General features: G+C 50.6%; 3 protein-coding genes across 7 annotated transcripts in view; 2 read left to right on the forward strand and 1 right to left on the reverse strand.

Annotated features, from left to right (window-relative positions):
* The window catches only part of CBFA2T3 (CBFA2/RUNX1 partner transcriptional co-repressor 3), a 36164-nt gene extending 29001 nt beyond the window's left edge, over nucleotides 1-7163 (forward strand). For 4 of the 5 annotated variants that reach the window (XM_081335800.1, XM_081335801.1, XM_081335797.1 and 1 more), the window contains 6 exons: nucleotides 474-724; nucleotides 1475-1560; nucleotides 2975-3170; nucleotides 4330-4398; nucleotides 5776-5966; nucleotides 6260-7163. In XM_081335800.1, coding sequence (XP_081191926.1) covers nucleotides 474-724; nucleotides 1475-1560; nucleotides 2975-3170; nucleotides 4330-4398; nucleotides 5776-5966; nucleotides 6260-6589 — 1123 coding nt within the window. In that variant the 3' untranslated portion in view covers nucleotides 6590-7163. The remainder of the gene's footprint in view (nucleotides 1-473; nucleotides 725-1474; nucleotides 1561-2974; nucleotides 3171-4329; nucleotides 4399-5775; nucleotides 5967-6259) is intronic. The other variant, XM_081335799.1, reaches the window with a different exon arrangement.
* A 7442-nt stretch (nucleotides 7164-14605) lies between these two features.
* Nucleotides 14606-19318, forward strand: PABPN1L (PABPN1 like, cytoplasmic). Its single transcript, XM_081335644.1, has 7 exons — nucleotides 14606-14739; nucleotides 15007-15112; nucleotides 15299-15403; nucleotides 15779-15881; nucleotides 16146-16233; nucleotides 16964-17109; nucleotides 17512-19318. The coding sequence occupies exons 1-7, from the start codon at nucleotides 14671-14673 to the stop codon at nucleotides 17549-17551; spliced, it is 657 nt and encodes a 218-aa protein (XP_081191770.1). The 5' UTR covers nucleotides 14606-14670; the 3' UTR covers nucleotides 17552-19318.
* A 566-nt stretch (nucleotides 19319-19884) lies between these two features.
* TRAPPC2L (trafficking protein particle complex subunit 2L) lies at nucleotides 19885-22272 on the reverse strand. The gene is made up of 5 exons (XM_081336182.1): nucleotides 22119-22272; nucleotides 21829-22001; nucleotides 21169-21256; nucleotides 21003-21082; nucleotides 19885-20018 (listed from the first exon to the last, which is right to left on the reverse strand). The coding sequence occupies exons 1-5, from the start codon at nucleotides 22149-22151 to the stop codon at nucleotides 19973-19975; spliced, it is 420 nt and encodes a 139-aa protein (XP_081192308.1). The 5' UTR covers nucleotides 22152-22272; the 3' UTR covers nucleotides 19885-19972.
* Between the last annotated feature and the right edge of the window lie 3 nt (nucleotides 22273-22275).

A 22275-nucleotide genomic window follows, 5' to 3' on the forward strand; every position in this document is an offset into this window, starting at 1 on the left:
AGGACGGCTCCTTTCTGGAGCTTAGGGGTCGCCCGCCCCAACTAAGATGTACTTCCTGGGAAGCAGGGAGCACCAATCTCCCCATGGCTCCCGTTAGCGGAGTGATAGAGGTTAGGGCGCTACACAGCTCCAAAAATATATTGATAAATTCACCAAGCTTTTAGGTCAGCCGTAACCCAAAGCTGGTCACTCTGAAACACCATTTTGGAGGTGGCCAAAAGAGAAAAGGTTGAACTGCAAACATTCCTCCTGCAGAAGAGCCCAGTGACCTCTTCTAAAGGACCAACCAGTTGGAGATGCTGCGGTCACTTCCAGGGAGGGTTGCCATTCAGCCACTTGTCACGCAGGCTGTGTGAACCTGGTCATTCTGTGAAGCCGGAACAGGCTGACCTGGGCATTGCTGGCTCTCTGTTTGGCCAGCCTGGTGAATCTGCCATAGTGCCCTGACTGTGGTGTGTGTCTTTGTGGCCCAGGACCAAAGAGAATGGCTTGGACCGCGACTCCTTGCATCCTGAGCACCTCAGCAAAAGGCCTTGCACCGTGAGCCCTGCCCAGCGGTACAGCCCCAGCAACGGGCTCAGCCATCAGCCTAATGGGCTGCCCCACCCCGCCCCTCCTCCCCCCCAGCACTACCGCCTCGAGGACATGGCTGTGGCCCACCGCTACCGGGACACCTACCGCCCTCCGGATCCCCGGGACCTTCGGGAGCACCCCCGGCCAGCTGGTGAGGGAGCACCCAGGGGCAGCATGTGGGATGGGGAGGCTAGCGGAGGCGGGCAGGGGTCCAGGCAGGGAAAAGTGGGCTTGGTGGGCAGGTCCTCCCAAAAAGAGCTGGCTGGAGCACTACAGGATTGGACCCAGGCGAGGGAGGAGCCTTGGAAGAACTGGGAAGAAGCAACAAGGATGGCGCAAAAGAGCTTAGTTGAGGCTCACCAGTCCCTCCCCGGGTTTAAGTAGGGATGGCAAATAACTCTTGCTAAGCAGATGAAGGGGTCTTTGCTTCCACTTCTGCCAACAGACGCTCCCCTCTTTACGAGACGGCAGAAGCAAAGGGCGCCTCTGAGGATCACATTGACGTCCCTGCACAGCAGGGGTCCTGAAGCCCCCTGCAAGCCCTCAGAACAAAAGGACCCCTCTCCCTTCCTTCCTCCCAAATTCTAATTTTAAATACGACAGAAGAGAGGAACTGCAAAATACCCAGGGAGCAGTCATCCTAGCTCTATTTAATGAACATGATTTGATTTAAAATTGCATTCCAGTGGAATTCAATATTGCCCCAGCCTTGCCTAGTTTGGGGAGACCACCTGCAGCCTGCCAGCCGCAGAGCCCTGGCATCCTTCAGGTGTGCCTCTGGGGGTGTGCCCACTGGCAGGAATTTGGGTAAATATCCCCTGGTTCCTCAGGGACCGGAGGCTTCCATAATGGGTGGGGGTCCTTTCCTTCCACCCACACTCATGGTGCTTCATCCCCACAGCCGTCCACGGTTCCCGGCAAGAGGAGGTGATTGACCACCGGCTGACCGAGCGAGAATGGGCCGAAGAGTGGAAACACCTCAACAATGTACGTACAACGGTTTTAAATTTTATTATTTATTGAACTTGTATGCAGCCACCCATCTCATAAATGTGACTCAGGGGGGGGCTCATGATAATTAAAAACATCAGAAACCATAAAAATATGAATAAACACAATGACTATATAAAACACACTATTAAAAACTCAAGGAAACCTAAAGCCAAACTGCAGTCAGTAGCTTAGAGTACCAAACCTCACTTTCATTTAAGACCCCCCTGGCCAAGGCCCGCTTCAGGCCCCGGGCCCCAGGCCAGTCTTCGGGCACTTCCTAAAGGCCAGGAGGGCAGGAACCCCTCTTGGTTCCTGGCAACGATGTCCCGAAGGGTGGGCAGTGTAAATCAACTCTGTGAGCTTGGCAGTCATTGGCACCTGGGTAAGAAGTTACTCTAGGAATGTCAAACCTTCTTGTCTGCCTTCTGATCAAACCGGCAGAGGCTTGTAAAAGGGTTAGAACAACTGGGGAAAATTCACAGGTTCTGCTGGCAGAGGATTGTGTGCACCTCAGGAGAAAATGTTGGCCGTTGGTGGGTGGGAGCCGCTGGGGTCCTTCCCTTTTGTGCCTTGCAAATCCCAAGCCTGCCCCTCCCCTCCCCTCCCCTGCTCTGATCCTGATACATGGAAGACTCCCTCCGGCTTTATTCTGTCTACTTAGCCTCCCCCTTTTCTGAATGAAGCATTCTCAAGATAGCAAACAAGAGGGGTATTTTTCTTATTTTCAATCATTTCTGTCCCGGTTCATTCAGCAGATTGGAATCACAGTAAATCACTGTGTGAAAAATAAGCCACAAAGTTTAGGAGGGGCCAGAAGAAAAGGAGAGGAGGGACCGTATCATTTTTAAAAAAAATTTAATCCCATTTATATCTCGCCCTTCTCCGAAGACTCAGGGCGGCTTACAATCTAAGAAGCACAAATCAAATGTGCTTAGCAATAGCCTTCATTCTATGTATATGCCTGCTTATTAGGGCTTTCGGCCCCATCTCAAGCGGCATTATTACAAAGTCAGCTTATTGCCCCCAACAATCTGGGTCCTCATTTTACCTACCTCGGAAGGATGGAAGGCTGAGTCAACCTTGAGCCTGGTGGGACTCCAACCTGCACTAATTGCAGGCAGCTGGTGTTACTTAAGGAGGCGTTAGCCCACTGCTCCACCAAGGCTCTTGGACATCATATAAATGTCCAAGACTGCCTTTGGCCAATTGACCCCCACGCTGGCTAGATGGGTGTGAATCTCCTTCAGAGCTACCTGCTGAAGGAGGAGGGAGGGAGGGGAAGATGGAGAGCAACGCTCACCTCCCCACTTCCTTTGCGATCTGCACCACGGGCTGGAAAAAGAGGAGGCCAGGCTGGGCAGAGAAGAGCTGCCGCCCCAACTGTCATATGTGGCCTTCCTCCCAGCAGCTCCTGAACTGCATCATGGACATGGTGGAGAAGACACGCCGGTCCCTCACCGTGCTGCGCCGCTGCCAGGAAGCTGACCGTGAGGAGCTCAACCATTGGATACGCCGCTACAGCGATGCCGAAGACATGAAGAAGGGGGCGAGCCCTGCCAGCCGCCCCCTCAACAGTACTGCCAACATCGAGGCACCGCTGCTAGGTAGCCCAGCAAGGGAGGAGGTGGGCTCAGGCCACCCAGATGGAGGCGCTTGACTCCAGGCACAGAGAGAGTGGCCTTCCTCCCCCTCTGTCTGTGGAGGGGCCCCTTCCACCTGTCATAGGCTCTCTGGAGTTGGGCCTTTCCAACAGCCCCCACTGCCAGGGCCTCTCAGAAGAACCTGGGGTGGGGGGAGAATGGGGAGGCAGATGACAACTAGGTTACCACCACCCCCTAGTGGGAATGAGCGGAGACGATGCAGTCTCCTAACCCCAACATCTGCTGGGGCATCTGATGAAACAAAACTCATTTTGTGTTGACTGAATTGTGGTTTATGGAATAAGCCATCATCAGCTGGGTTTGTAGAACAAGCCAAGCCTTCCTCCCCATTCTGTCAGCCAGAAAGGCTGGGCTAAGGCAGACCCAAGCAAGCCACAGGATGGGTTAATGCAAACTCTAACCTAGTCACTCTAGAACAGGGGTCCCCAACCCCCAGTCCGTGGATCAGTACCGGGCCGCAGCATGCCAGCAACTGGCCCACACAAACAAGGAAAGCCCCATCCACAGGATGCAGGCAGCACACAAAACCATACCCCCTCTAGTCTATGGAAAAACCTCTCTCCACGGAACCGGTCCCTGGTGCCCAAAAGGTTGGGGACTTCTGGTCTAGAATGAATCCTTAGAAGTCCTGGCCGCAATTCCTGGATGTGTTCCACCAACTGAGATGGGTTTCAAGGGGGTTGCACAAACCTGTGAGTCACCCCCTGGGCAAGAGTCTTTGTATGGCTTTTAGGAGAGATCCCCTCTTGGCACCACTCTGCTGCTCACCAGGGTGCCCTGGCCTTCCTCCCTGGCATCCTCTTGGCTTCTGGGCACTGGAGCCTTCGAGCTCAACAGAGCTGGACCCAAGGAACTGATCCTTGTTGCCAAGATTTTGCCCCCACCTTTTTGCAGGTGGCTGTGGGTGCCCAACACCCTCTTGGCTGGTGGTCATAAAACTTCCCTTGATGAAGTCATAGTCTGGCCCCTGACTCTCCAGGGTGCAGTCAGGGGCGCTGATGACGCAAGCTTGACCACGCTTGGGTTTTTCCAAGGCAAGATATAACAAATCGGTTCGTTCAACGCTCCTCAACAGATTTTTCTCATTCTGCCATTTCCCCAGATGCCCATCGTGAATTTGTATCCAGGCCGCTGTCTGGCTACATGCCGGAAGAAATCTGGAGAAAAGCTGGTGAGTTTTAGGGGAAGTGAGGAAAAGCTTCTTGTAAAAAATTGGCTGTCACCAAGCAAAAGCCAAAAATAATCCCTTGGAATGAGTGATTGTGGGAACCCTGGCCCATTACCCTGATCAAGGACTGGGAGAGCTACCGTGGCCCTCAGCCTGGTGGGTTGTCCAGCTGCAGACCTCCCTTTGCTTACCAAGCACAGCACAGCAGCGTCCCTTGCACAGGTCAGTTTGGTCCTACTTCCTCAGATGGAGCTGCCCTTGGGCCGAGTTTGAAGCTGCTTCCTCAACCTTAGCAACTTAGGGATGTGTGGACTTCCAGAATTCCCCAGCCAGCTTGCTGTCCACACACCCTCCAGTTGCGAGGGTTGAGAAACGCTACTCTGAAGCATTGACAGGGCAGCTGTTGTACGTAGGATCCACTGTGCTTTGCAGACATCAGCAGGAGTTTTGCTCTGCTGGTTAAAGCAAGTAGCCCTTACGAGAGAGGAAACATCTGCAAAGGATATGCAACATCTCATCAGATGCTGCTTTTATTGGGTTCAGCCAGGAACCTCCTTTGTCTGGGAATCTCCACTCCCCGGTGCACCTATCTGAAATAGCTGATTGTGTTCTGGTGGGCTCCCACCAGCCAGAAAATGGGGCAGAGGAATTAGTGGCCGGCCTTGCTTTCTGACCACCAAAAGTGGGGTGAGAGGTTTGGTCCCTTCAGGGTGCAGTGCAGACTCTGCTTAAGCCTGATGGAGAATAGCTGGCCACCTCGGGACGGGGGGATTAAAGTTGCCACTTTCCCCTGACGGATTCTGCCATCGAGTTTGCCCGCTTCTCCAAGCTAGTTAAAAGCCTAGCTAGTGGCTCCTTTCACACAACCCATTTACTAGTTAAGCACTAGCCTCGGGTAGATTTTTCTTGTAGGCCAGCATCTTAGGCAAATCCAGGCTACAATACAGTGTTAGATAAACTGAAAATGGCTTAATTAGTCATCTGGTGAGGGATGTTGTGTGCGTGCCATTTGGGTGGCTTTGCTTGTCACGGCTTCCCCGGGGAGGGGCTGCTGCAGGGAATTACGAAGAGGGTAAACCCGTGTAGGAATCCGTTTTTTGACAGCGTGGTGCTTCTTTTAGAGTTTAAACTACAGTTCTTATATTTCTCGCCTGAAACTAGCTCCCGGTATTAGCAATCCTGGCCAGTGAGGCCTGAAAGGGCCACAGAAGGGGGCCCTGGGCCATGCAGGTGGCCCTGGGGCTACAGATTGACCCTCCTTTTTCTGGAAGACCTCAGACCTCCTTCAGAGCAGTGGTGCCACGTTGCTCTCTTAGGTGTTGCTTGCCCTGATCTAGCCTCCTCTATCATTTCTGCCTTGCCCTGCGCTCTGCCTTTCAGAAGAAGCCGTGAACGAGGTGAAGCGCCAGGCCATGTCGGAGCTGCAGAAGGCCGTCTCGGATGCGGAGCGGAAGGCCCACGAGCTGATCACCACGGAGCGGGCCAAGATGGAGCGGGCCCTGGCTGAAGCCAAGCGCCAAGCCTCCGAGGACGCCTTGACCGTAATTAACCAACAGGAGGACTCCAGTGAGGTAGTGACCCTCTCTAGTCCTGACCTGGAGCCGGGTGCCAGAATAGCGGGCTGCAAGCAGCCATGACTCGGAGCCAGGCGTGTGTTGGTCTCGTGCCTCCCCCCCTGTGGTTTGGCCTTGTCCTAAAATGTAGAAGTTGAGCACAGTCTGGAGCGCAGCCACAGCCCTTTGTGAATCCGCCACGGGAGAGACGGACCGCGTGTCTGGTGCCCGGTGAAGAGTAGAGCGCCTCTTGTCCCCCACGCTTGTCTTTCGCTCCACGCTGATCTCTGTGCTTTCGCCTTCTCCTGCAGAGCTGCTGGAACTGCGGGCGCAAGGCCAGCGAGACCTGCAGCGGATGCAACACTGCGCGCTACTGCGGCTCCTTCTGCCAGCACAAAGATTGGGAGAAGCATCACCACGTCTGTGGACAGACTCTCCAGAGCCTCCAAGCTTCTGTTGGGACGGCCACTTCTGGCCCGGTTGGGCTGCCCGGGGCTCCTGCCCAGCCAGATGGGGTGACCGTGACCAGTACCCTCCCCGGCGTGGCCCTGGGAGGCAGCTCGAGCGATCCAGGCTCTGCCACCGTCTCGCGTTCTGGCACGCCGGCAACCCCAGCCCCGCTGGACACCACGTCCCGCTAGGCGAGAGACAAAAGGGAAGGGAACCATCACTGCTGCTGCTGCTGCTACCACTGCTCTCCAAATTAAAGACAAACAAACTGAAAACTGCATTCAATGCAAATCCTCAGCTACCTGACACGTGTTTGACCTCCAGAGCAACCTCTAACTCTACGACAGAATCCTCATGAATCCTCAGACCTGGCTTTAAATGGAGTTAAGGCAAGCACCGGGCCTCGTCCGTCCTTCGGAGATGATGGTGGTGGTGGTGGAAGACTCAACCTCCAACCCATGAAGGTGGAGATGGCGGTTGTTTTTCTTTCCTTTTTCTTCCTCCTCCTCCTCCTCCTCCTCCTCTCCTCCTCGGATGAGGCGTTTGCAGGTATCCCCACCTCTTGACTTGGGGACAGGGAAGGAAAACCGGAGAGGCTCCCTCCGTCTCCTGCCGAAGGTGCGTTCATGGAAATAAAAAGAATGAAAGCTCCTTCCTGTGAAAGAGGAAGGGGCAGAAGAAGGCAGGGAGAAATGGATTTCAGTTACAAAAAGCAAGCCTTTTTTTTCCTTTTTGTAAAAATAAAATAAAAATAGACAATACAAACATCAAACTCTTTGGCTTTAAGTGAAACAGAAAGAAACAAAATCCAAAAAGTACCCAGAAAACCAAGTAAAGGAAGCTTACCTGTAAACTACCTTGCTAGTTAGCCAAGAAATACCATTTTCACCTCTGCTCCAAAGGAAATCCAAAAACAGGAAAAAAAATCCAAACTTTTTTCCTCTGCCAAAGTTTCTTTCTTCCTTCCGCCCCCCCCTTTTCTTCCTTCGATTGACTTCTTCCTCTTCTTCCTCATTACAGAGGCTTTATTTATTAGGTTTTTCTGAACGGAGGAGTGCCGCATCTTTCTGCAACGGTCCACCCGCAGCTTGGCAGTGGCTGCGGCTGCCGTGGCTGCCGTGCCACGGCTGGGGGTGTTTCTGCTCCTTTGTGTTCCTGGATTGGGGAGGGGAAGGGGGGCTCAGACCTCATGGCACGTGGGCCTTGGCCTGCTCCTGCGTCACCCTGCAGGAGGACAGACGTGCAACTGTGGGACTCGGAGAAATTTTCGTAGAATAAAGCAAAAAACAAAACCAAGGATCCACCACTTTCGTGCGTGTGAGCGTGAGTGTTTGTGTGTATATGTGTGACAGAGAGAAAAGAGAGAAAGTGTGAGGCAGAAATGACTCTATAAACTCCCTCGCTTGGTGGATTATGAAAACCTGTTGTGCTTTTTTATATATATCAAAACCTGTTGTATTAAACGGCCACCACACAACCTGTTCCAGACAGACACGTGTGATTCACCCCTGCCTGCCGGCCTGCCTGCCCTCGGCTAGTTTGGTTCCGGCACCCAGGCAAAAAGTCTGTCTTTCACCTGGATCTTTTCACCTCTACCCCCCCACCCCACCCCTCTCTGCTCTCCACGATCCACCCATCTTCCCAGGCGGATCTTTGCAGTTTCCTCCTTGACTTCTGCCCAACTCCCAAAGGACCGAGTGGCCTCTTTCTTTTCTCCTCTCCTGGAAGAGCCAAGAGTCACCCTGGCCCCCGTGTCTCTTCCTTGGCTGTTCTCCCCAATCTCCCACTGGGTCTCCCAGGAGGGCAGGGGGTCCCTTCCCCTGCCTCCCTCCTGCTCCTGCAGCTCCTGCAGCCTTTGGTCTTCCGGTGCATTCTGGGTTCATCCTACTTTTCCTGGGGAAACCAACAGATGTTTGACGGGGAGGAGGGGGAAGGGCGGGAAGGAAACAGCGGCATCCAATGGTCACATTCTTTGCAACGCTGTACAAAGGGAGTGCAATATGGGGCAGGGGGGTAGATGGCATGGCTGCAGGGAGGAGGGGGGGACCCTTACAGATGGCCCAGCCAGGGTTTCAGGGCAGAAATGTTGTACTTTTAATGTGAATGTAAATAGTCTTTGCAAAAGGTTCCAAAAATATTGCTAATAACTGGAATGGTGGTGATGGTGAGGAGGAGGAGGAGGAGGAGAAGAGACTTTTTGCCAAATAATGGAAACGGACAACCATTAAAGTAGGTAACAATTGGGGAAATGTGCTTTTCCAAAAAAGCTGTGCTCATGAAAAGATGTAATTTTCTAAAAGTGCAGAACTTGGGAGTTTTCTGAAGGAATCCTTTTAATCCCCCTTAAACAGCCTTGTCCCACCCTCCCCTTCCAGTTGCTTGGCCTGCAAGGCTGTTGGAGGCTTTTCTGGCTGGGGAGCATTGGGGTTGTAGTCCAATACCTCCAGAGGTCATTCTGTTCTCTCCAAATGCAACACTTCTTCTGCCCACAAATGGAGGCATTTCCTTCACCGGAACAAACAGTCATTCTCGCAAGGGGCTCATCTTTCGCAGTTAGAGGGAGTTGCATAATGTGGATCACGAGTCCGTTTGAACTGCCTCGGCTTGCACTTCCGATCCTGTGTTCAAGGGGAAATTAGATGGGCTCTCTTCCTCCTGGGCCAGCCAGTCTGTTTACTGGCACCAGAACCGAAACGGCAGCCTGTGTATGTGGCTGCTCTTTTCGGGTCCTCCAGAAGCCGTCTAAAGAGCATCATGAGTTGCAAACGGGTCTCTCTGTCTCAAAAGACCTGGGTTGTCCTCTGGCCCTGGAGGTATCTTCTGGCGTAGGCGGTCAGCGGACCACTGCCCATTGTTCTTCTGCCTTTCTGTGCATGCAGCACCCGTGAGACCCATGAGACCCACTGCCCTGTTTATCTGCTGTGTTCCTTCGTCGGGGACCTGTGGAGCGCCATCCATCCTCTCTTGTTTTTCAGAGCCTCCGTCTTCTTTCTCACTCCCGAGCCTCTTTAAGGATGTGGCTCAAAGCCTTTGGAGCCATAACTCCAGCTCCATTCTTCCGGCTCCTTCTTCCAGCAGCTCTTTTGTTCTTCCTCAGTTTCACCAGGCTGCCCAGTTCTTCTTCTTCCTCCTCCTCCTCCTCTGAATAAGGAATGGGGAGTTGGTATTCCTACAATGCAAACTGGGATCTTTCTTTCTTCTTGGTTTTCACTACGAGGATGTTGCTGCTATACCAGCCTGATGGTGTCTTGATCTTAGGTGCTTCATGCTAAAGCTGTGTCTGGTGGAGAAACCTGCCCTGGAAGGAATGGAGGCGGGATGCCTAGATCCACCGAAGGGACTGGCCTTTGCTTCAAACCGCTGGCTGGGAACAAATTGCTGGGAATGGGTTTTTGACCCAGTGGGTGACTGTTGGGTGGGCCATCAAGTTCAGCTGCATCTCTCTGAACTGAAGCTCCGATCCTTTGGGGCTTCCCACTGAACTCAACCTGGCTGACCTCTGAGTGGACCTACCAGAAAGGACCTCTTGCTCGAAATACAGCCAAAGCTCTCTCCAATGGCCAGAACTGGCTGTTTCTGGCTTTGTTGGCCTCAGTTTAGAGCACGGGTGTCAATTTCACCATGTCACATGACATGTCGCAACGTATCATGACTTTTTTTCGCATTGCTGGAGCTGGGGTGGCTACGGCCTCTGCACGATGCAACCGGCCCGTGAGCCAGCAGTTTAACACCCCTGGTTTAGAGCAAGCCCTTTTCTCTTGCACCCTGTTCCCGCCCCTTCAAGGGTGGGGGAGAGGACAAGATTGCGACTCCCTCCTCCATTCTTGCAGTGCGCTCTCTGCTTACCTTTAGGCTGTGTGAAAAAAAAACAAAATGCACGTGGGCAAAGTCTTCCCGCTCCCTTAGCAGAAAGCATGATGGTTGAGATCGTGATGTTCATGTTCTTGTCATGAAAAGAGGCGATGGATAAAGGAGGGGATTATGGCCATCCCGGACTGGCTGATCCGTCTCTTGTTTGGCATGCAGGCAGTCTTTTTCCTGGGCAGTGGCTGTGCAGTTGCCTCCCATTCTCCCTCTGACTCACTCAAAGGCAGGCAGGAACCCTTAGGAATTTACAACAGACCGAGAGATAAGTAAGTTTTTGCGCAGATCAGAAGCAAATGGGGAAGAGAAGGGAATGTCTCTGCCAGAGTTTCAAATAAGTCTCCCAATTCTTAGAGCTTTAATAAAATGTTATCGCCTAAATTCCGCACGACATGATGGCCTGAATTGGCCGCCGATGTAGCAGTGGCAGTTGAATTAACTGTCGATGAATTCAGAGGGGTCTAATCTGAGCGAGCGTCTTTTGGGCGGCAGCCTGGGAATGGCTTTAATCCCATCTGCAAACTCTTACTTGTGAATGAAGCCAGTTGCAAAATTAAAAGCAGAGCGACCTTTTTAAAAGGAAAAGACCACTTTGCAAATGTGGGAAATTGTACATCCGTTCAGGCTGGCTCAGATCAGCTTCACGCAGCTATTTGCAAGTTAGCTTTTCCCAGGGATTTTGACAGGCTGTTGACTTCATCTTGAACCGTGCTCTGCGCGGTTCCTGAGAATCTCTGAAAAATGAGCCAAACCAGGACAGGGAATCCTTTGCTCATTGCAACTTAGATCTTTGTTATTTGCGAGGATCCACGGGAAGCAGTCAGTACTGAATGTGCCATGTGAAACAGTCTGATGCAACTATAGGTTGATCTTGTCTTCTTGGGCTATAATTTCATGGTTCTCCCGTCGATTGCTTCTTCAGATGGTTGATGAGTCTCCTTTGTTTCCTTCCTTCTGCAGTAAGGAATGCTTCCACAAAATGGAAGTTCCCAAGTCTTGAGACGGAGATCTCATCTTTCCACGCTTACTCGGTTTACGGTCCCCTTGAATTCCCTTCTTTGCAAATGTCCATCTCTTAATCCTCCTCTGCTACAGGAAGATTTATCTTTTCTCCTGGGCAGAGGCTGGCCTGACTTCAAAAGGTGGGCTTTCTTCCCTCTGGGCCACTAGTGGTGTTATCCAACAGGATAAACCATGGGCCCCTCTTATTTGCGGGCTTAATTAATTTACAGGCTGGCGCAGTGGTAGGAGGGAGCAATCAGGTGAGACAGGCACACTTCTCCCCTGCTGACCCTCAGTGGCTGGCTCCCTTTGCCTGCAGAGCCAATAGGAAGGAAAGAGAACAAGTCGTGGGAAGAGTACGCTGGCTTGTCCTGAAGGAAGGTGCTTTTCCAGAGGACTGTGGGAGCCGACTGAGGTCACGTCCCCCTTTTCTTGGAAGCAGATGCTCTTCCGGCTCGGCTGTGTCATTGTGCCCAGATGGGTCATTCTGTCTCTCAGGGTGGAACACAAGGAAAGGAGGAAAGAAGCAGAGAGCGGCTGGTGGGAAAACCATCCCAGCACCAACCTAGCTTTAAAGACTTTGCAGAACCTCATCAGCTGGGAACAATCCGTCACCCATCCTCACGTTCTCCTCCGCCCTCTCCCCAGCCCGGCACTCTGGTTCAGCATCAGGGCCGGAGAACACAGTCCCAATCCTTCTCTGTGGCTCTCACTCATCTCCCCATCAGTCTTGTAGACGGAGAGCTCAGCCCAGCAATTCTGGAGAACCAAAGTGCTCCTTCATTTGAGTTTCAAGCCGGCTGCCCTCTCGAAGCTGGCTCTCTTCCTGGCAGGGAAGGACGCTGGATTTGGGTCAGAGGTGGCACATCCCTGGGCCTTATCCCAGGCCTCGAGCGTCTCTGCCAAAAGACTCAGAAGCTGCCAGTTGTAGGGCAGAAACGAGCCCCCGTTCTCCCCAGGGTGGAGGAGAAGCACTGTTCTCAGGGTGCCCAGCAAGCGAATCGCACACGGAACTGTGCAATACTTGAATCAAAGGGTGTGGGGACGAGGAGGGACATCGCTTGTACCGACCAAGATGGGAGCACGTATGTGCATGCTTGCAAAGATGTGTCAAAAGAGAAAAATCGTAGAAATCTAAGAGAATCCAATTAAAAGCAAAAGAGAACCCAGGTCCCCTCTTCCTCCCCTCCCCCACCCAGTGTTTATGGGTTTCTGTGGCCATTCCAGAGAAATGACTAAGTGGTAGAAGGGTTGAGTTTGGGGAGCCCTTCTGTTGGCATGCTCTCCTTCCCCCCTTTCCCTCGTGGTTTCCTGCTTTCTCTAAATGTACTGTATGTTTGATCCGTGGAAGATGTAAACTTTATGATTCAGGTCATGTCTGTTCTTAACTCTGTATCTGTGTAATAAAGATGGTTTAATATCACGCAACTGTGTCCATTTCTCCTGTGTGCACAAAAGCCCATTTGCACACCACTGCAGAACAAATGAAAGAATGACCTTGTGGTCTGGTTAAATTCCCAGGCCGCCTCCTCAGGTTGAGAAAGGCACCGACAGGCTTTAAATAACCAGCATGGGAGAGGGGGAGGCTTCTTTCACCTATCATGCTAAGCCAAAATCAAACTAGCTATCTTAGGGCTTAGCCGTACAAGTCCAGCCATTGAACCCCAGCAGGAGATAAGGGGATCCTGGATGTGCAAGATAAAGAGTTTGTTTGGGTCTGGCTTAATGAGATGCAGGAACACCACAGCTGTGCCTCATTTGACCAACCTCTCATAGAACTTTGGCCAGATGTGGACCCAGCCTTTGAGTCCCACCACTGCTCCCTTACTTCAGGAGTGGCTTCACTGACCCACAGCAGCTCTCTTCCCCCACCCCTTCCAAAGGACACCTGCCCTTCTGCTCAGTTTGCACAGACTCATATGGACAGGTGGGGCATGAATCAAAGCAATGAATTGATATGAATAAAAACCCTTGTGTTCAGGTGAGGACGGAGGGCGTTTGTTTGCTCTTCCTCCCCTGCTAGCTCAGCACCCCCCCCCCCCCCCCCGTGGGTGAAATGCTGCACCTGATTGGCTGCTAAAGAGATCAAATGGAGCTCCAGCGGTCCTGCCTCAGCTGTTGCTTCCTCCAAATCTGCCTGGCCTTGATAGGTGGGGAAAACAGGCAAGGGTTTGCTGCCAAAAAGCTGTGAGTAATCATGTTTGGACTTGGGGCAAGGTAAGGTATGAGTAGACTTGACTTCCTTGTTTGCAGGAACATTACTTAAGGTTCTGAAAACAGAGTGGCTTGCTGCTTTTGGTAATTGTTTAGGGGTTACAAACAATACACACAAGCCATGGCTTAGTATAATCATAAATTTCACCAAAGTCTACCAACTTGGAATGTCCTGAAAGAGTAACAACAATGGATTGCACAGTTAAGGACTTTCCTTTTGCTGTTGGAGACAGACAGAACTGCTTAAGAGGAGGCATGCTTGAATATTTTGCGTCAATGTGTTTGTATGTAAGGCTTAGATATCAAAATGTTTTGAGTTTGCTTCTACAATGAAGCTCTGTATTTGCCTGCGCAAGTCTTGCTCAACTGAATGGGATGCCTCCAGGAATGCATCATGCTAAGGCTCTCCAGCTGACCTTCTTGGAGAACATGAAGTGTGGCCCTCACCATTAGACTTCCAAAGCCACATCTGAACTAGCAACAAAGCCATTGTTGTCATGCATTCAAAAACAAACAGTCCTTAAGGCCAGCTTTTCTCCTTGGCCCTCTCATGTTATAAGTTGGGTCTTACACCATTGCCCAGAAATTTGCAGGCAGGGAGCCATGAAGATATTTTTGGAGGCAAGGTTAGGAGTGGTCACATGGAAAGGAAAGAGTCTCCCACGGTCTCTTGGCTCGTCTGCAAGCCCAGCTTGAAAGGCAGTTCTGATTTAGCCCCTGCATAATAGATGCTGTTGTGATCTTGTAGATTCCACACACTTTGTGAAGTGTGGCATCTGACTAAGCCTTCTCAAAAAAAAAACAACCCATGTATTTGGAAGGCTTGCTCCTCATATGGACTAAACCCAGTCTGAGAAAAGGGGCAAAATGCTTCCCTTCAGTTCTTGGTCACTGAAGCCAGACCCTCAAGTGGACAGGAGATGAGGGGGACCTAGAGAAGGTGGGGGGAGCGGGGGAAGAAGCCCAAGGAAGGAGCATGGATGGGGAGGAAGAACGCTACTCTGTCAAGGCTAGGGAAGGAGAAGAATCCACCATGACGCCTCCTAGGCAGTCAAAGTACCTAACCTTGGTGATGTGACTTTCCCCAAGCCATCCCTTCCTTGATTCTGGATCCTGGTGGTGTGATCCTCCTGCTTCGGACACTGACCATTCTTCCTGGGATGCAGCTGAAATTTCTACTTGGCAGAAAAACATGGAAGATGATTCGGCCTTGGCTCCTGTGGAAGGAGCCAATCAAGAGGTTCTGCAAGCAGAAGACCCAGTGAGTCTTATTCTGAGACTTGGGTCAGTTCAGAGGAAGCCTTTGTATGGGAAGGTCCTCAAGGCTTCCCCTAATTCTAGAGCTCCTCTGCCTACATTGGGGGGGGGGGAGCAGGCCTACACTTCTTGCCAGGATGAAATTGCTGGAATTTGAAAAACCAGCACCAATGGAGGGCTGGGGAGGGCCATTTCTGGGGACAACTCTGTCTTTGGGGAAGAGAGGTGCTTCTCATGTTCCACCTCTGCTTTGGCTTCTCTTGGGGTGAAGGAACTGGAGGCCATCAAAGCCAAAGTCCGTGCAATGGAGAAGGATGACGAATGGCTGCAGGAGTTGCAGAATGAAGCCAAGTCTCTCCTTGTGAGTTCGGACCCAGGTACGGCTCGTGTCAAGCAGGGCTGCCCAACGGTGGTTGCCCTGGGCCCTTCCTCAAGTAGGGGCTGCTCTGATATGAGGTTTTAAGAAATAAAACTATAAGAAATAACAGCACAACTTCCCAAATTGCTGGGCACTTTATTCAAAGACTGGCACCCTGACTTCTAGAGTTGTCTTTCTTGTGCAGGTCTCTTGCTATCGAGAATAAACGAGAAGAAAGTGGAGGCTGACCAGCGCTCGATCTATGTGGGAAACGTAAGAGAGAGGGGTGAAATCTTATGTGCCAGAATCTGTAATGCATTGCGGGCTCACATCTGAGAGGTGCTCCTTTTCCTTCCGACTTTCTCCCAATAATTTATTTATTTAGCGTCTGGCGTGGTTACATTAGCCAGGAGACGACAGCGCTAATGCAGAGCATGTCGACTGCCTGTTTACCAGCTTTGTTAAGTAGCGGCTTCTGGTACTCTGCTTTCGCTTCAGATCCTATAAATCTTTCACCTTTTACTTTCTCCCCATGATGGAAAGCAGATCTTAGATCCTGCATTTGTGGGAATTTACTCCTGACTGCCTTGGGTCTATAAATCATTCCACAGTCCTGGATGTGTTGAGTCTCCAGGGCTCTTGAACAAAGGACACCAGAGTCCATGGGCATGATCTTCACAGGTAGATTACGGAGGGACTGCCGAAGAACTGGAGTCCTACTTCAACGGCTGTGGACAGATCAACCGAGTGACTATCCTTTGTGACAAGTTCTCAGGCCATCCAAAAGGGCAAGTGACCGATTGCTATAGGGACAGGCATGGGGAGAGCATCGGTTAGGAAGCAAGGGGCTGCCTACCTAGGTTAGTCCAGGGCCTTTGTTTCCCTAGGGCAGGCGGGCTACCTACCTACCTACCCATCCATCCATCCACCCATCTGTCCATCCAATTTATTTGCCACCCATCTCATATCCAACGACTCTGGGCGGCTTACAAGATAAAATATTATAAGGGTTTTGTTTATTTATTTTTACTTAACATCCTTTCTTCTTGCAGGTATGCCTACGTAGAATTTGCTGACCAAAGTTCTCTCAAAGCAGCCATGGAACTGGACGAAGGGATGTTCAGAGGCCGTATTATCAAGGTAAGCCCTGCGGGGGCCTGTTCTAGTGCAGGATCCTACCATTAGCAGGAGTTGTTGCTGGATAAAGGATATCTCTGATCCCTAATTCCTGCCTGAACATTCCCTGGAGACCTTGGTTGCTCTCTCTCAAAAGCTGAGTGCCGTCCGAATTGAACTTCTGCCACCATCGTAGTTTCTCTTCCCATGATTGGGCTCATTAAAACACATTTCTGCAGAATATGTTTAAAATACTTAATGCCCTTCCTGGAAATTTTGGAAGACCAGCTGGGCAAATAAACTTAAGACTGATAACTCAATTGGCTGAGTTCAGAAGATGCCTAACCTTAAGCAGTGTAACACTAATCCATAAGCTTAGATTGACGAGACACAGTGGCAGCAGGATTCACGCTGTGAGCCCTGTGCAGAAAAACTGTTATGTCTGAAAGGGATACCCTTGTTCCCACAACACAATGCAGCTGCACCATCTGCTACCCAACCTTCTCCAAAGGAGAGTCTTGGGCAAATTTGACCAACTCAGCACTTGCAATTCTCCAGATTCTTCTGGACATGCCATTGATGGTTACATCAGGAGCAGGCCAGCTTGCACGTAATGCTGATATGCTGACCAATTTTTAATTTCCCTTCCAATGAGCTGGGGACAGGAGGGGTGGGCAACTGTGTTTCACTGCCTCTCTTCTTATTTCCACATTTTTATCTCTGGTTCCTTGGATCCATGTTGTTTTGGCTCCAGGTGCTGCCCAAAAGAACCAACTTTCCAGGCATCAGCTCCACAGACCGGGGTGGTTCCAGGGGGAACTTTCGAGGGCGGGGAGCCCCACCTCGCCATGCCAGCTTCTGTGGGGGGCAACGTTCAAGGCCCCGTGGCAGAATAGTCAGGTGAGTGGGCAAGATGGCACCCTCTCGGGTAAACTGTCCTTCTGGAGGGGGACGAGGCTGAATCCTGCTAACTGTGTGTTGAAGGAAGCCCAAGCTTTTCATCTAGCATAGCACTAGGTTTTAAATCGGTAATATTTTTTCTTCTGTTCCTCTTGTTTTTCTCTACCCTGTTGGTTTTACAGTTGCCCTTCTGTTGTCAATATGGGGCAGTGGTCAAGCCACCTCCGATCCTCAGGGAGAGTTAAGAGTGCCACCTCCCTGGGTGATTAGCTCTACCAGCCAGCAGACGGTGGAGATCTTCTCCTGAATTGTCATTCTGAAGTGGGGACGAAGATGCAGGGGGAGTAAAGGGAGGATGGTAAAAGTGATGACTAGAGCTTTGTCCACCCACTTCTTCTCCAGGGGCCGTGGGAGGATACCTGCTTGGTACACACCTTACTAGCTGGCAAAGGAGACAACTCAAGCGACAGGCCAGGAGGAATTCAGAAGGGGAGAGAGGAGGAAAAGCAAAGCCTATCTGTATTTGTTGTTACTTGTCAGCCCATTTGTGAGGAGCCACTGTCCCGTTTGTCTGCAGAGCAGCCATCCTCCTCCTTCCTGGTAAACCAAAGCCGTGGGGGTGGGGGTGGGGAGAAACCAGGAGTGGGCACCCAAATCTTGCTGGCCTGGCTTTGGGAGGGTGCTGGATTCCTCTTCATTCTTCAGCAACTACATGCTATTATTTCAGGGAAGCAGAAGCTGTCATTCTCTTTTGCCTGGATGCTTAAAGCCCTTAATTTGGCCCGTTATGGGAAGGTCAATAAGGGAGGGGGCTGCTCCTGAACAAAAATCTAGTTAACCAGCGTGTCCTGATGAAGAATCCAGCCCCCTCTGCCTCCTCCTCTCAAACCCTCTTGTAAAGTTGGTTGGGTTTGCGAGAGAGGATGCAAAACCATCCAGTTCTCTCCTTTTACAAATTTGGGGTCTCTGCATCCCATTAGGCACAGAATCATACAAGAAGCCTGTTACAATTTGTGAAAGTGTGTGTGTGTGTGTGTATACAAGGGACTAGCAATACGGCATGGAACAGCACATCTGCCCTGCCTTTTTGCAATCATCCTGAGGGTTTTGGTGAGCATTTTTAAATGCTCCTCCCTACACAGGGCTGTGAAAACTTGAAAAAGACTAGAAAAAAGGATTTTCTGCAAAAGGCAGGCCAGCTGGGAGGAAAGCAGTGTGTCTTGTGTTTCCAGGAATTTATTGCAGGTCACTGTATCCTGATACGCCCTGCTCCTCATTTTAAACTAATTTAAATTAATTTAAGAAGTTTCTTCAAAATAAGTATAAATGAATTTTTACTATAGGGCTTACCTGCTGCAATCTTGTTTTGCATACCTTTTACCCCAGCACAACCAGGTACATCAATTACTGCTGCCAATGCAGCTTTCATTGCCCTTAAAGGAGACAGTGCCAACAAAACCTTTTATCTTTAATCCATTGTGGAGTTTATAGGAAAAGCCAGCATAGTAATTTGTGAATTTTGTCAAAATAGACTAGTGAAGTTCACGTTTTATTGAAATGATCTTTCCACTTAGTCCTCTTCCAGCAGACAAAAAAAAAGTCTTAAAAAGATATTTGTTCTTGGAGCTGTAAATTCTGCCTCAAAGTTCTCTCTTTGAGCGCTGGAGACATCAGAAGCTAATTTTACCATGTAAAAAAAAGTATTCATTTTTGCAAGTGGAAAGATGGGACTGATCTGCTTGAAAGCATTTACGGAAGGGGGAAAAAGTTCTCCTGGTTAGGCCCTGTGAAACTGACTGGGAGGTGCCAGGGCAGAAAAGGTTGGGCATCCCAGATGGGCAGTTTCCTGGGGATTGGGCCCTACATGAATAATAAACTGGCAGAGGTTGAAATAAGCAAAGTGAAAAAGGAGGGTTGTATTAAAATGAATGTATCGATGAACAGATATGTAGTTTGTGCTAAAGTTCTATGTTGTAAGACGTTTATCTTTTTTACAAAATAAATGATCCTGCTAGTGAAAATTAAGCTTTACAACCACAGTGGCTGCCTGCAGATGTCTCTCTGGCATCTTCATCGCTGAGCTGGGCAAACAGCAGCCTTTGCATATTCACTTCTCAGTGTAAGTTGGGGATGGCTGTTTCATCCATTTACCCTGTGGCTTTACTGTTATTAAAGGCAAGGCTTAGCAAAAAGCAAGCTGGAGGGAGAATTAGCATAGCATTCAGACATCCAAACTTACCATGTGGAAAGGCGTTTAAAAGGATTTTAAGGAGGAATTTCCTGACAGTGAGATCAATTAATCAGTGAAACAACCTGCCTCCAGAAGTTGTGGATGCTCCAGCACTGGAGGTTTTTAAGAAGAAATTGGACATTTGTCTGAAATAGTATAAGGTTTCCTGCCTGAGCAGGGGATTAGACTAGAAGACCTCCAAGGTCCCTTTCAACTGTTATTCTGATATAAATGCATTCAGAGGCCACAGTCATTAAAGGGAAAGCACACAGTATCCCATTCTGGCCCTCAAATGGAGAAAGAAGACCTTTTCTTTGTTAAAGTTAATGCAAAGTTTAAGGATAGGCTTCTCTTATGGTGGGAATTTCTTGATCCAAGCCCCCCCACCCCTTCTAAAACAGTCATTTATATGGACTGGTACAGGTTCTCCTGGACTGAGCAGGGGGTTGGACTACAAGTCCTCCAAGGTCCCTTAAAACTCTTCTATTATTCTGGATATCATGCACCTTGAGTAGCTCTGCAAATACTTCAGACGGATTGTGTAAAGGAGTTTATTTTAAGGACAGAAGAACCTCAAACAGTGCAGGGTGTAAGTTTTTTCAGCCTAAGGAGCTGGTAGAAGAGGCAGGACTTTCAGCAAACTTGAACCATCATGGACATCACCGTGTTATCAAAGGCCCTTGAAATGCAGAGAGAGGAGGATTTAAAGCAGGAACCAGATCACCCCACCCAGCCCAAACTGATAGATGAGCTAATTCAGGAGTACAAGAAGGGCAGTTCTCCCCTTGTGCAGCTCCGTGAGCCCACTAGTCATTGTTCTGCTTTGCCAGTACCAGCCATCCCACTAGCCCACCTGCTGAAGCCAGCAGCTTCCTTACCCTCCCCACTGACGTCTGTCCCTGGCTTTTTCCATACTCCTCTGCCCAGAACCCTTTTGGTCCATATGCAAAGCCAGACAGCCCCAGCTGATAGACCCAGAACATCCAAAACACACCTGCTTGGAAGCAGACTAATCAAAACAAGTAGCTCTGTACGCAAAACATTTCCCTAATACCCCTGTTCTGCCCCATTCAGTCTCTGCAATTTAGCAAACAGCAAGCACAGAATTGTATCACTCACACTATGCCGTAAGTTCTAGGATAACAAACCAATTGGGCTGCATTTCAGGCATCATGGTAATTTAGTAAGCCAAAAGTAGGCAACTTAGGGCTAGTATAACGTAAGAATCCCTGGGTTTGTGAAAGGCAGTTATCACTTCCCCTGCTCCCCCTACTGTCAGCATCTGCATTCTTTTGCAGGCACCCAGGACCCTCCGGCTGCCTTAGGGATGTCTAGCCAATCTTCTGCTCTGCTACCTATTCAATTGGCTGGCTGGGGAACTCTAGGAGTTGCTTCCAAGTTGCTGAGGTTGAGAAACACTGCTTTTGTAGAACATGTTTAAACTGGTAACTAAATAAACCCAATTTCTGCATCTACCAAACCATAAAGTCATCAAACAGGTTGAATTTACACCACAGCAGAAGCTATGAAGTAGCCATGGTTAAAAATCATCCAGTGTCAGGTCAACACAGAGCACTTGGTCTTTGATGAATCTGGTTAAACAAAGTATGTGAATCTGGGTTTCAGGTCATGCAGAATTAAGGAAGGGCAAGTTCTTACTCACCTGGATTGGATTTGGTCTCCAGGATTGTAAAAGGGGTTACACATGACATCTGTATAAGAATTATGCAATTTCCTGAACATCTGCAAAGAAACCACTTCCATTATATTTAATCACAAAAGGGCTCACATGTCCCCAGTCAGGCTTCTGGGAGGTGCCTCAGACTTACACTGCGGATTTCATTGTCTCGGAGTGCTGTGTTGGAAGAATCCACCACCATCACAAACTTGACTTTGGAATTGGTCACGTAGCCATAGCTGCTTGGCTGGTTAAGGGACACAGACTGTTGGAAACGGGAGGCTGATCTTCCACCGCTGTGTCTCTTAGTCATTTATCTGAGGTGCCCGAGATCAGATTGAGGTTGGATCTGCCACTCAGCTACACATCAGCAGGCCTAGCGGATCCTGTCCTCAAAAATCTCATTACTAGACAGACCAGAAAAAAAGACAGGGAAGACCCTCACTCTGGGCTGTGGTCCAGGGGTTCCCTTGGCCTTTTGCAGCCCAGATCTGACAACCCAAGCCTTCCCATCTTGTATGCTGAGACCGCCAGAGTCTCTCCATCCTAACTAGACGGAGGATCAAGGACCAGAGGAGGCTCCTGTTTGCACAACCTATCAAATGTCTTCCAGCCTGTCTTTCAAGCTTGGCAATAGATGGGTGGACTTCAGCTCCCAGAATTCCCCAGCCAGGCGTATCAATTCTGAGAGTTGAAGCCCCACCCAGCCCCAGCCCCGATAGCTGCCCGGTTTGAAAAACGCGCGTGTCATTTCCATGTTCCCCGCTGGAGGGTCACACACACACACACACCCTCCCCCGGGCAAGGATACACCTTGTAGTCCTCGGTGGGGTAGAGGAGGCCGAGGTAGAGCTCCCGCTGGTCCACCAGCGCCTTCCCCAGCGCCGAGACCTTCTCGTCCACCACGTCCAGCGAGGTGTGCACCGTGTAGTGGAACTTCAGCGCGTTCTCGGTGGGGAGGCTCTTGATGTAGAGCGGGTAGTTCTGGGGAGGGAGGGCGGGGAGCGAGGCGGTCAGAGGGGGGGATGGGGAGCCGACCCCCGGGCCCCTCGCGTGGATCCCACGTCCTTCCCCCCCCCGATCTCCCCCCCCCGCGCCCACCTCCTTGGCGATCACCGCAACGCACACCGCCATCTCGGCTCCGGGCAGGCGAGCTTCCTCTGCCCTCACTTCCGCCCATGTGACCGGCAACCCACCAGCCGCGTCGCGCCGCGCCGCCGGGCTTGGAGCGCGTGACCCGTTCGTCGCCGCCTCCCCC

The sequence above is a fragment of the Vipera berus genome, assembly GCF_964194415.1.
Source record: "Vipera berus genome assembly, chromosome: 10".
In the NCBI taxonomy this organism is placed as follows: Eukaryota; Metazoa; Chordata; class Lepidosauria; order Squamata; family Viperidae; genus Vipera; species Vipera berus.

What these genes read in the sequence shown, in the direction of transcription:
- PABPN1L (XM_081335644.1), top strand. Translation starts at nt 14,671, where the DNA reads ATGGAAGATGATTCGGCCTTGGCTCCTGTGGAAGGAGCCAATCAAGAG. An exon ending in TTCTGCAAGCAGAAGACCCA is followed by an intron (nt 14,740 to 15,006) that starts GTGAGTCTTATT and finishes CTTGGGGTGAAG; the next exon opens with GAACTGGAGGCCATCAAAGC. An exon ending in AATCTTATGTGCCAGAATCT is followed by an intron (nt 15,404 to 15,778) that starts GTAATGCATTGC and finishes CTTCACAGGTAG; the next exon opens with ATTACGGAGGGACTGCCGAA.
- TRAPPC2L (XM_081336182.1), bottom strand. Translation starts at nt 22,151, where the DNA reads ATGGCGGTGTGCGTTGCGGTGATCGCCAAGGAG. An exon ending in TTGCGGTGATCGCCAAGGAG is followed by an intron (nt 22,002 to 22,118) that starts GTGGGCGCGGGG and finishes CTCCCTCCCCAG; the next exon opens with AACTACCCGCTCTACATCAA. An exon ending in CCCACCGAGGACTACAAGGT is followed by an intron (nt 21,257 to 21,828) that starts GTATCCTTGCCC and finishes CCAGCCAAGCAG; the next exon opens with CTATGGCTACGTGACCAATT.